This window comes from Artemia franciscana, chromosome 14 (assembly GCF_032884065.1).
Source record: "Artemia franciscana chromosome 14, ASM3288406v1, whole genome shotgun sequence".
Classification (NCBI taxonomy): Eukaryota; Metazoa; Arthropoda; class Branchiopoda; order Anostraca; family Artemiidae; genus Artemia; species Artemia franciscana.
The window spans coordinates 32,786,156-32,799,698 of record NC_088876.1 but is presented as its reverse complement, the minus strand read 5'-3'; the positions used below and the strand labels follow the sequence as shown (position 1 = coordinate 32,799,698).

General features: G+C 35.0%; 1 protein-coding gene across 1 annotated transcript in view; it reads left to right on the top strand.

Annotated features, from left to right (window-relative positions):
• The window catches only part of LOC136035780 (myosin heavy chain, non-muscle-like), a 116,392-nt gene that overhangs the window by 54,733 nt on the left and 48,116 nt on the right, over positions 1–13,543 (top strand). The window contains exons 4-6 of the mRNA XM_065717753.1: positions 3,362–3,591; positions 7,715–8,075; positions 9,062–9,357. Of these exons, the coding sequence (XP_065573825.1) occupies positions 3,362–3,591; positions 7,715–8,075; positions 9,062–9,357 (887 nt within the window). The remainder of the gene's footprint in view (positions 1–3,361; positions 3,592–7,714; positions 8,076–9,061; positions 9,358–13,543) is intronic.

The following is a 13,543-nucleotide window of genomic DNA, read 5'->3' as shown; positions in this document are numbered from 1 at the left end:
TTATTACGCATATGAGGGGCTCACCTCCTCCTAATACTTGGATCTTTACGCTAAAGTATTTCTAGTAATTTCAACTATCTATTTTACGGCTTTTGTGATTCAGGGGTCATTCTTAATGAATTGGGACTAAATTTAAGCTTTACTGTAAAGAGCGAGGTACTGACGAGGGGGTGAACCCCCTCATATATGTAATGAAAACATGAGAATACAAAAGTTCGTTACGTAAGCTAATTTATAAGTTACGTATATCTTGTACTAATAAAAATATTCGTAAAAATTTAAAAGTTCTTGTTGCCTTTTTAAGTTTTTTTAACTTTTTATTATAAGTTAAAAAATCGGAGGGCAACTGAGCTTCCTCCCCCACTCCTTTTTTTCTCAAAATCATCCGATCAAAAATATGAGAAAGTCATTTAGCCAAAAAAAAAAAAAAAAAAAAAAAAATCAAATTCTGTTTTAATTATTCTTCTGCAGAGGGCCAAAATCAAAACATGTATTGATTCAAAAACGTTCAGAAATTAAATAAAAAAAACATTTTTTTTTAAACTGTAAGTAAGGAGTGACATTAAAACTTAAAACGAACAGAAATTACTTCGTATATGAAAGGGGTTGCCTCCTCATCAACGTCCTGCTCTTTACGCTAAAGTTTTTTCCTGTTTTAAAAAGTAGAGTTGAGAGAAAGAGCCAAACTTTAGCGTCAAGAGTAGGTCGATGATGAGGAAGCAGCCCCTTTCATATACGAAGTAATTTCTGTTCGTTTTAAGTTTTAATGTCGCTTTGCGTAAAACCACTTTATTTAATTTTGTTAAAGACAAATCACGGGTACGTGTTTTTTTTTTTTTTTTTTTTTTTTTTTTTTTTTTTTTCAGGGGTCATCGTATCGACCAAGTGGTCTTAGAATATCACAAGATGACTCATTCTAACGGAAATGAAAAGTTATAGTGCCCTTTTTAAGTGACCAAAAAATGGAGGGTACCTAGGCCCCCTCTCATGCTAATTTTTTCCCAAAGTCATTGGATCAAAATTTTGAGATAGCCATGTCAAAAACCATAGTAACTATGTCTTTGGGAATGACTTACTCCCCCACAATCCCTTGGGGAGGTGCTGCAAGTTACAAACTTTGACCATGGTTTACATACAGTAATGGTTAATGGGAAGTGTACAGACGTTTTCAGGAGGATTTTTTTGGTTTGGGGGGTGGGGTTGAGAGAAGAGGGTTATGTAGGAGGATCTTTCCTTGGAGGAATATGTTATGGGGGAAGAAAAATTCAATGAAAAAGCCGCAGGATTTTCTAGCATTATAATAAAAAAACAATGGAAAAATAAACATGAATTTTTTCAATTGAAAGTAAGGAGTAGCATTGAAACATAAAACGGACAGAGATTATTGCGCATATAAGGGGCTCTAAAAATACTTTAGCATAAAAAGCGAGGTATTTAGGAGGAGAAAAATACCTCGCTCTTTATGCTTAAGTATTTTTAGTAATTTCAACTATTTATTCTACGGCCTTTCTGATTCAGGGGTCACTCTTCAAGAATTGGGACAGAACTTACGATTTAGTGTAAAGAGCAAGGTATTAACAAGGGTACAAACCCCCTCGCATACATAATAAAAATATAAGAATGTAAAAGTTTGTTGCGTAAGTTAATTCTTAAGTTACGTATATTTTTTACTAATAAAAACATTCGTTAAAAATTAAAAGTTCTAGTTGCTTTCTTAAGTAACCGACAAATTGGAGTGCAACTAGGCCTCCCTCCTCACCCCTTATTTCTCAAAATCGTCTGATCAAAACTAAGAGAAAGCCATTTAGCCAAAAAAAAAAGAATTAATATACAAATTTCATTTTAATAATCTATGCGCGGAGAGCCAAAATCAAACATGCATTAATTCAAAAACATTAAATTAAATATAAAATAACTAATTTTTTTAAACTGAAAGTAAGGAGCGACACTAAAACTTAAAACGAACAGAAATTACTCCGTATATGAAATGGGTTGTCCCCTCCGCAATCCCTCGCTCTTTACGCTAAAGTTTTTAATTGTTTTAAAAAGCAGAGTTCTGGCAAAGAGTCAAACTTTATTTTGTATACAAAATTATTCCTTGCATCAAAATTTATTCCGTGTATCAAAATTACTCCGTATATGAAAGGGGTTGTCCCCTCTTCGACGCCTTGCTCTTTACGCTAAAGTTTTTTTATTGTTTTAAAAAGCAGAGTTGTCACAAAAAGTTAAATCGTAGAATTAACGGTAATTACGAGCATTTTTGGGTTGGGGGGAGATGGTGCCCACTGAAAAACAAGTATGAAGAGGGGAATATGTTGGGAGAACTTTCAATCGAGGAATTAAATTAACGGAAAAGATACATCAGATTTTGATGCTGATTTTAAATATATAAGTTTCATCAAATTTAGTCTTTGTCATCAAAAGTTACGAGCCTGAGAAAATTTGCCTTATTTCGGAAAGTAGGGGGAAACAGACCCTAAAAGTCATGGAATCTTAACAAAAATCACACCGTCCTATTCAGCGTATCAGAGAACCCTACAGCAAAAATTTCAAGGTCATATCTACAAAAATGTGGAATTTTGTATTTGTTGCCAGAAGACAAATCACGGGTGCGTGTTTTTTTTTTTTTTTTTTTTTTTTTTTTTTTTTTTTTTTTTTTTTCAGGGGTCATCGTATCGACCAAGTGGTCCTAGAATGTCTCAAGAGGGCTCATTATAGCGGAAATGAAAAAATCTAGTGCCCTTTTTAAGTTACCAAAAAAGTTGGAGGGTACCTAGGCCCGCTCCCTCGCTCATTTTTCTCCAAAAGTCAACGGATCAAAGTTTTGAGATAGCTATTTTGTTCCACATAGTCAAAAACATTAATAACCATGTCTTTGGGAATGACTTACTCCCCCAGAATCCCTGAGGGGCCGCAATCTACAAACTTTGACCAGTGTCTAAAGACCAGTGTCACAAAGGATTCGAACTTTAAATTATGTTGTTCACTTGTAATATAGAGTATGAAAAACTATAAAATTGTGTTCTCAGGTTAGTATTTTTCAGAATACCTTCTTGAAAATGCCTATTTTTTACGTTTTGCCTAGCCCAAAATAGAAAAAAATTGGTTTTGGGGTTATTTTCAAAATGAAAATTATTATCAAGCAAGGTCGAAACGCTTTTGAGGAAACTTGTAATATTATGTGAACAGTTATACTTACCAGCCCAAATATTGATACTTCCTTACCCTGGGTGAACACATCTCGAATGCTCTTAGTCTTAGATCTCTCTCCCCCGCCCATCCCCTATTAGAACAAAGATTTAAATTTGGAATCACTATTTTCAACTTAATGTTGTTGCTAATGGCTTATTCTTTTCGATAGGAGATATCAGAAAGAAGAAAAAGCCAATTTGTGAAATTACGTTTTGAAGCAAATTTGAAAAAGTTAGAAGAAGACTCGGCTTTAGCAGATGAGGTTTCAAAGGAGAAAAAGGCAATGGAAGAGAAGGTTTCCGATTTAAGTCAGGCGCTTGCAGAAGAGGAGGAGAAATCAAAACATTTGGCAGAGCTAAAAGAAAAACATGAAACCAGTTTATCTGATCTTGAAGAGAGGTAAGTCTCAGTCTCGAGTTTTCTAACATATTCCCACCGCTCTGTTTTAAGCTTCTGATTTTTCCACCCATCCAGAATTTCAATCTGTTCTTCTAATCTCTTCCCAGTCCAATATGTGGACGTCTTGCCTTTGCATACTTCCTTGTAGGATAACATAAAAAAACTAGTTTTTTTAACTGAAAGTAAGGAGCGACATTAAAACTTAAAACGAACAGAAATTACTCCGTATATTAAATGGGTTGTCCCCTCCGCAATCCCTCGCTCTTTACGCTAAACCTTTTAATTGTTTTAAAAAGCAGAATTGTGGCAAAGAGTCAAACTTTAGCGTAAAGAGCGGGGGATTGCGGAGGGGACAACCCATTTATATAATTTCTGAATGTTTTTGAATTAATGCATGTTTGATTTTGGCTCTCCACGCATAAATTATTAAAATGAAATTTGCATATTAATTCCTTTTTTGGCTAAATGGCTTTCTCTTAGTTTTGATCAGACGATTTTGAGAAATAAGGGATGGGGAAGGAGGCCTAGTTGCCATGCAATTTTTCGTTTACATAAAAAATCAACTATAAATTTTAATTTTTAACGAATTTTTTTATTAGTAAAAAATATACGTAACTTAAGAATTAACTTACGTAACAAACTTTTATATTCTTTAATCTTTATTATGTATATGAGGGGGTTTGTACCCTCGTTAATACCTCGTTCTTTACACTAAATCGTAAGTTTTGTCCCAATTCTTTAAGAATGGCCCCTGAATAAGAAAGGCCGTAGAATAAATAGTTGAAATTACTAAAAATACTATAGCATAAAGAGCGAGTTATTTATCTACTCCTAAATACCTCGCTTTATATGCTAAAGTATTTTTAAAACCCCTCATATGCGTAATAATCTCTGTTCATTTTAAGTTTCAATGCTACTCTTTACTTTCAATTGAAAAAACTTTTCCATGTTTATTTTTTCATTATTTTTTTATAGTAATTTTAGAAAATCCTGCACCCTTTTCATTGAATTTCTGTTTCCCCATGACATATTTCTCCAAGGAAAGATCCTCCCACATAGCCCCCTCCCCTCAAACTCACCCCCAAAACCAAAAAAAAACCTGAAAACGACTGTACACTTCCCAATAACCATTATTATATGTAAACCCTGGTCGAAGTTTGTAACTTGCAGCCCCTCCCCCAAGGACTGTGGGGAGTAAGTCATTCCCAAAGACATAGTTATTATGGTTTTTGACTATGCGGACCAAAATGGCTATCTCAAATTTTTGATTTGTTGACTTTGGAGAAAAAATGAGCGTGGGAGGGGGCCTAGGTGCCCTCCAATTTTTTTGGTCACTTAAAAAGGGCACTAGAACTTTTCATTTCCGTTAGAATTTCTTGGTTTTTCTCTTTTCTTCAATTATAGTTTCCTTTTTACTAAATTCGTTTTGTTAAGATGAATGAGTGCTTAGAGTTTGAAGTAAATTTCCAGTTTGACAACGCCCTCCTAATTCTTGTTTACCCATTATGCCCAATTCCCTTTGAAAGCCTTATAAGAAATTAATCACATCGGCCTCTCTCGCACCGGACTCTTTTTCTCTTATTGTTTCTCAACCACCTTCTTGTATTTTTTTTTCATTTATTCCATATTTTTTTTCCATAGTAAAGAATACAGGAAACTGATGAAACAAGGAACTCAAGTACTTTGGCTTTAATAGAAATAAAATACCTCTTACGCCACTCTACTACCGTGTCGCTACTTGCGTCACTAACGCCAACTTTTCATTAGAACTAAAAGTCCTAAAACAAGTTTAAATTGCAGATTATTTTATTTTATTGAAATAAAGATCTAATTAAAGGTGGTAAGTTTCCTTATATCAAGCCTGAAATATTTGGAGATTAAGTTAAATTATTTCTATTGTATTGATTGTGAAATTGTTTGGACTAGCTTATATTAAGATATACCAAGTCAAAATATAGATAATTTTCTTCATGGGCTCTTTTGGCAAAAATAGTTATTATTTAAAAAAAAACTGTAAAATTTATTTATAGATACAGGTAGTGTTAAGGACAATCCTTCTCACTTGTTAATATCCTTCTATTGTATATTTTATGGCACTTGGTATTTACCAAGTGACATATAGCGATCGCAAAATTGATCTGTCGGTCCCGCTTTTACTAGTTTGGGCACTTCCAGATAAGCTAGGATGATGAAAATTGGCAGGCGTATCAGGAACCAGACGAAATTAAATTAGAAACACTTTCTTTTTCGATTTGACCATATGGGGAAGCGAGTGAACAAGATTCACTCGCTTCCCCATGTGGTCGAAAACAAATTTTAAAAAAGAATTTTATTTGCCAATGAAACAAATAATTTTTCTTCTTAAGTATGACTTATGGTTTACGGGTATGATTCTCGCATGCGGTGCGAGAGGTCTCAGGCTCGAATCCGGACCACCCCAATTTTTACATGAAGAAGATCCGAAACTAGATACGTGATCAATATAGCGATCGCTGAAAGTTGGTAGGGGTATCAGAGACCCGACCAGATTAAATTAAAAATAGTCGCTTCCCCAATTCGACCATCTGGGGGGGGGAGTGGAAGGACGGTTAATTAAGAAAAATTAGAAAGAATGAGGCCTTTTAAACTTAAGAACGGGTTATCGGATATTAATGACATTGTATATTTAGAACGACCTCGTATCTCAGAGCTCTTGTTTAAATATCCCGACCGGATCCAGTGACATTAAGGGGGGAGGAGTTGGAGGGGGAAACTGAAATCTTGGAAAACACGGCTCTTCCGACCCCGCCATAAGTACCATACGAGCTCTTGGCTCCTGCTGTTATTATCACTACCCTTAATATTTTGCCGGTTGACATCAAATGGCTATTATTCACATGAATTTGTCAAATTTTGTCCATGAACTTTATTTTCCGGTTTTGCCATCTTTTCATACCCTTTTGTTATATTTGTACAGTATCTAATTTACTTGTTTTTTATCTGTTTTGAATGATATTTTGTTTATACTAGCAAGACCGACTGTTTATAATAGTAATAATAAACAGCAATAATAATGTTATTATAAACAATAACATTCATAGTGGTGGCGTGTGTCGGTCCATAGGTCAAAAATGACAAAGTGGTGGCGTGTGTCGGTCCATAGGTCAAAAATGACAAAGTGGTGTACGCAGTAACTATTAACATTACAGTGGCGTCCATTTGGGGAGGGGGACCTCTAGTTTTTCTCTCCACACGTACACACACAGATTAAAAGGAAACTTTTGGGGTATTTTCATCGAAAAAATGCCGTTTTTGGTATCTTATTTTAACAAAATGACAGAAAAGACATATATCTCCTCCTTGTAGATACATAAAAATGCGTTTTGTCCCCCCCCCCCACTCCACCACCAAATTTTCCTGAATTCACGTAACTGGAATGATGGAGAGTTGACTTGACTGCTAATATAAACCTATCACATATTTAATATGAATTTATCTTGTGTTCTTCTTCTTCTAAATTTGTATTTCCCTGGCTAACGGATAGTTTTTTTTTCTGAAAATCTCTATTGTCAGTTTTTATCTTTTAATCTATAGGTATAATTATGTGTCGAATTATATTTATAATTCAGCTTATATCACTTTTTTTGTCTTCTCCTCGAAATATTATTCACTTTCTAACTATTTTGCAAAAAAAAGTGTTAAACTCAACTTGAGAACTTTTAAAGACTAGGAAGTAGTGTCACCCTATAGTAGTGATTCAAACCTTGGATAAGCCTTCGGTTTAAAAAGTCACCCTATGCTAGCCCGAAATTTGCTAATTAAGCAGGACAAAATTAGACAGGAAGTTCTTTCAATGAAAATTGTGCTTTCAATTGGTTTTATTCCTATAACATGTAAATAAATAGTAAGTTTACTCAACCGATTTTTATCTTTTTGATTGCATGAAAGTTTTTGGAAAATGTTTAATAAAACGTAAGAGGTCCATTCCTCGCTTCTTGAAATAGCATGGGCTGGGTATTGCCAAAAGAGTAGTGTGGGGAGTAGGTCGAGCGGAAAATTGGCAGTTCTTCTGCTATCTGCAGTTGGCAATTGGCAGTTGCTGCTACCGAAAACGGTGCTGTTGTTAAAAATTATTTATTTTCAGGCTCAACAAGGAACAGATAGCCGGTCAAGAATCAAAGGAAGAATTCGAGGCTCTTAAGGCCACAACTGCTGCGGAGCAAGAGCTGAGAACAAAACGCGAACAAGAATTAGCATTACTGAAGAAGAGCCTTGAGGAAGAATCTGGTCATCACGAGAGCCAGTTAATGGAAATGAGGCACAAACATAGTCAAGAACTGGAAGTTTTGCATGAACAGATGGACAACGCCAAGAAAATAAAGGAAGTGTTGGAAAAAGCTAAGGCAACTTTGGAGGCTGAAAATGCAGATATGGCTAATGAGATCAAGTCAATTGCAACATCTAAAGCTGAGACTGATAGAAAAAGAAAACACCTCGAGTCACAGGTAAAACTTTCCTTTTAAGTCATGTATATATGTCGTGAAGAGTATGTGTGTCTATCTCCCATGTCTATTGTATGTGTACCTTTGGGTGTATTTACAAATGGCGAGGGGGTAGATTAGTTCAAAAGATCTTTATCCAGGGTCGTCCAGTGCTTGGACAAACTACAGCCATCCTGTAAACCTTGATTATATATCTGTCATGGGATAAAATAAAGGACCTTAGTTGAGCACAATCGCATGAAATACTATTTTCAAATGGACATTACATTTTCGATTAGAATTCGATACCCATTTTATTACAGTTGGCTTAAATTTCGTTGGAATCCTTTCTCCTTCTGACTTTTTATTCCGTTGAGTATAATATTGAGTATAATTAGTAATTCTATATGTTAATTTCTGTATTTCTAGTAATTTTTTTTTCTATTAACATAAATATTTTAATTTTTTTCAATTTTCCCTAGCTTTTCCCTACTTTTTATTTCTATTAGGCCTTATCATTGTATTAATTCTACAATTTTGAGTTAGAACAGGCATAGATGTTAATTTTGGTGGAGTTGTGTGGATTTGTATGAATGTGTAGAAAGCCGACCTGGTTCATAGTTAGTCTGATATTAACTCTGCCTAGTCTGGGATCTCCACACCCTTTTACAATGCTAGAAGGATGTACATATACCTATATTTACTGTAAAGCAACGTGAAAATGGAACTAATGATCGGTGGGTAAGCTCCAAAATTATCGTGTAAACTAGTACAAAAGATTTGTTGCTTTAGAATCGGGGAAAAAATGTTCGTGTTAGTATGTAGTTTAAGTAAAAAAAAACTTGGTTTAATAATTTTATGCAAATATTAATTGCAAATGCAGCGCTAGATGCAAGTTTTTTTCTTTTTTTGTAGAGATTTCGACTCAGTTTGTCGTGTTAATGCATATAAATTTTGGGCTCCCTCCCTCCCTTACAGGGCCCTGAATTAATTCAATATATCTTCTTTAGGTGTCAGAGCTCACCAGTCGCCTTCAAGAATCTGAGGGTGCACGTTCAGAGGTTCAAGATAGACTGGTTCGCATACAGACTGATATGGAGTCTTTAGTAGCCCAGCTAGTTGACGCCGAGTCACGGTCTGTCAATGCAACTAAATCCAACGCGAACACTGAGCAACAGTTGAATGAAATGCAAACCCAATTAGAAGTGGAAACGAAGCAGAAATTGGCTCTAAATGCACAAATTAGACAACTAGAAATTGAGAAGGAAGGTTTGCATAACCAAGTCGAGGATGCAGAAGGAGCAAAGTAAGTCTCTTTCTTGTGTTTTGTTTCTTGTTTCCCTTTGTTTAGTTGGTTTTATGTCTTGCTCCCATGGTTGAGTGTTCCTAGAGCTGACTTTACGTATTTTATAAGCCTTCCAAATCACATCCCTCATTCTTCTCTTAAATATCCCGTTAATGCTCCATTCGATTGTGACTGTATAAAGAGAGCAAGTCTCCCACCAGGTCCATAATTTTGAAAAAAGGTCTCGTATTTTTATCTTTGTTTATAGATGGTTAGTAATTCAAAAGAAAGAAAAAAGGTTCGTAAAGTTTGTATTTTTTTTGTCGCCCACTAAAAGCAGATGGGGCACTTTTCCATGTAAATGATAAGCAAAGCAAATGGGCAAGATCTTTTTTGGGACTTCCTGGACTATTTTGCCTTGAAACTGTAAGCAATATGTTCCTTAGGACATTGAAAATTCGAGTTTGCACTGGTGGAGAAAGTGAGCAATGGGGTTCTAATAGAGCTGAAATTTTAAAAGAAGGTACTCTCTGTCTAGGGTGCTTAAGAAATTAAACAAAATTCTGGTAGAGAGGGGGGTGAATTTTGATATCTTCGAAAGAAGGTGGCCATCACCTTTTTCAAAGTAAATATTATTTCATGTGAAATGTATTTCTAAATTGGATAATAAGAAAAGGCAGTTTTATTTGACTCCATGTCCTTATTTTTTAAGTATATTTTAGGGCTGTGCTATCTAGGGAGGATATTAAGTGAGTAATTTCCTGTAGAGGCAATTTCATACCACTTGGGGGAAGGATATATTTAGGAGGGCTTAGAATGAAGAGTGGTCCTTACAGTTGCCCAATTTGTGGAGAGTGGGAGGAAAATTTATTGTGTTTTTTGAGTAAGTATGAAGGGTTAAGGGGCTTGAGAAAGGAAATTATCGGCGTGGATAAGGGGGATGAGCCTTGGGTCTAAAAGTTGTTGGGAAACGAATGTTTTATTAGTATTAATAATCTCGCTTGGTTTATTAATGTGGGTATAACCCATCTTGAGGGTGTAAGCCCAAATTGGATCCTTAAATTTTATTTTGCAAGTTTTTAATTGTATTTGTATGTTGTTGTTTTTTGTGGCCATGGCCCTGTGGTTTTGTGTGTGTAAAATATACAATCCTATACTATTGACGCATAGTAATAGATTTAAATATTTTTAGAAAGAGTTTCTTAGATACACTCATCATAATTTGAGCGCAAGGCTAGTTCACATTGAAATTTTCTTAAAGTTTATATTCATTGCACAAAATCTAGGGGAAGGGGGAGGGATGAGAAAGGAATAAAACGACATGAATACTTCCTTTATTTTTCAAATTATTTGAAAATGATGTTATCAAACAGTAATCTAATTAATTAAGATTGTTCAACTGTGACTTTAACATCTGTTTTATTCAAAACAATACAGACCACTTTAAAAAAAAACAACAATAATTCAAAATACAATCCACTGCTTTTCTGCTGTTGCTACTTTTAAAATTTGCGAATTCAATTGATCAGCCAATAGGATTTGGACTTGCAGTATTCTAGGTTCTTATGCCTTCTAAGTTGGTGACGCGATAATGCGGTCTTCCTCATATGTTCTCCTCTGTGGTGTTGAATTTTGTCTTTGATTCTTCAAGAGGAATGACGTCTTCGGATTCTTACCAAGAGTAAAACATGGGAAGCATAAGATTCTGCTATCTTTCTTTGGAGTTTAAGAGTAGGATTCTCGGTGAGTGTCGTTACAGCACTTGAGACATGACCGTCTGAGCATTGTCGCTCTGGAGATTTTACAGCTGTGCCACTGTGATAGCCTGGATACATGGCTTCTTTTGATTTTACTTTATCCTTCCCCGAGTCAAAATTTGTAGTTCACTTGGCCCCCCTGCACCCCCTGACAATTTCAACTCAATTCACGAATTTGTTTCTGAGACAATTTAGATACGCTATTGTGATAAAAGTAAAACAGTTCAAAATAGAGATGAAACCTTTTTATTGACAGTGAATAGATATAAAATTATTTAACTGGATATTTCAAACACATATACAGTGTTCATCATCAGCAGTAAAACTAAAAGACACGAATAAAAATAAACAAAATTTATACCTAATAAACTAATTACATATAGTTTATTGCTCTTATTTTTTTCAATGCAACAGCGGAGGCAAATCTGTTTGACCTTTTCGGTTCCGGTTCATTAGAATTATCTGACATATTACGCGGACAGAGGTCATAGCTCTTAGGTGAGGTGATATTTACTTTATTTGACCTCAGTATAATATCATAAATTAAGTTCAATCCAAATTCACCTGTATCTCTGTTCATGGAATTATTCTTGAATAAATTTTTTTTAATTTCGATTGTTTCCCTGAAAATTTGCTTTAAACCTTAGTCCCTATAAATCAAAGAAACATTTTCAAACAAAATAAAATCATTTGGAAAATTAAAGATATGCTCCGAGAGGGCCGACGTGAAATCTTCAGGTTAGGTATTTTGCTTTAAAGACGATGAAATAGAATTATCATGTTGTAGCAATCTCATTTTTAAATTCTGGTTAGTATGCCCCACATAAGAGCTTCCACAAGTACATGGGATTTTATAAACCCCACTTTGCTGCTCTACGGAAGTCCGATCCTTTCCAGAATTTAAAAAACTAGCCAAAGTGTTACTACCTCTTAAAGCTACCTTTAAGCCATTATTTTGTAAAATTCTTTTCAGTTTTTACTCAAACCTGGAACATATGGTAGAGAACAAAAAATATCTTCCTATTCTGTTGTTTCCAGAATATCGTCAGAAAATTCTAGAAATTTTTTCTAGAATTTTACTTTCATCATGGAAAGGCAATGTGGTCTTCGAAGTTATCTGCTATTGTGATAACCTGGTTACACTTCGTTTCTTTGTGTCACCATCGCTGCTTCACCGGGAACGGATTCTAGCCCATAGTGCCAAAAATTTGGAACAGGCTACAGACCGAAATTTTTAGACCCTTCTTTGCTCCTTCTCCAGATCAAGATTTGAAGTTTGCTCCCGAAACCATATGCCAAACCAAAACCATGCAACAAGGTTTTGACTGAAATATGTGCTACAAAAAAATTTGTTATTCATGCCAAGATTAAATATCCAAAATGTATTAATCCCAAAGTTCTTCATTATTATTATTAGCACATGAAAAATCGACATAATTTTATAAACAGGAATTGATCAATTCCAAGAGTTTTTGTAGAAAAGCGAAATTTCGACTTAAAAAATTGAGTTATGTGGATGAGGGTAGGCCCCTTCGCATTTTGAGCAATACTGGATATAATATTAAACACAGAAAAATATTAAGGAAAACATAAGTGTTTTCAGATATTAATAAATAACGACATAGTAAAGGAAGGTAAACAGATAATATTCGGCGTGGAGAATGCCTGTAGTGAATGGCTGGGTAGGCTGGGAGGTCTGCCTGTAGCAGAGTCTAGCTTGGCTCTTAATCTTCAGAAATCTCAAGTTATCCTTGGGTTCCATTAACATGAGCTTCAAAGATCTGTAGTGAGGTACTTTAGGGATGTATAGAGAACTTCAAGGACGTGTAGTAATTAGAGATGTATACAGGCCTGGATTTACCAATAGGTCGACTAGGCCCTGGCTTAAGAGGGCACAATGCCAGGGGGCGCAATAAATTGAACTGACGTGATTTATTGTCAAAGTACAATCCACCGTTGTGCTACCTATTCACAGATAAGGGATTTTGTGGCCCCTTAAACTATTTTGTATTCTGCCAAGAACGGCAGCTGGGAGTTCGATATCACCTCTTGTTTTCATTACTTTTAACTCAGCAGTTGCCTTATGTTCAGTGCTTCCAATATTAGTGAAATTTTCAGGGATTCTCCGTGAAAATCTCGCAAAAAAGGAATGGCCAACACTTATGGACCTAGTAGCATCAAAGCTTTAAATTCAGCCCTGGAGACACTATCAATTTGTCAAAATCTAAGCTGCCTAATTATAATTTTATTGGTTTAGTTGGTGAAAGTTAGCCCAATCTTTCTTCATATTTTTGTGGTATTAAACAGAAATTTAAAATATTGCTGAGAAAAAGTTTGTATTATGCAGAAATTTCCAAAATCCTTTGAGAAATCCTGCAAATTATAGCTTTTTTATATCTTGCTTAATGAAATGCTCAAAATTCATCCAATTGCACCCTTCTTCTGTCAAA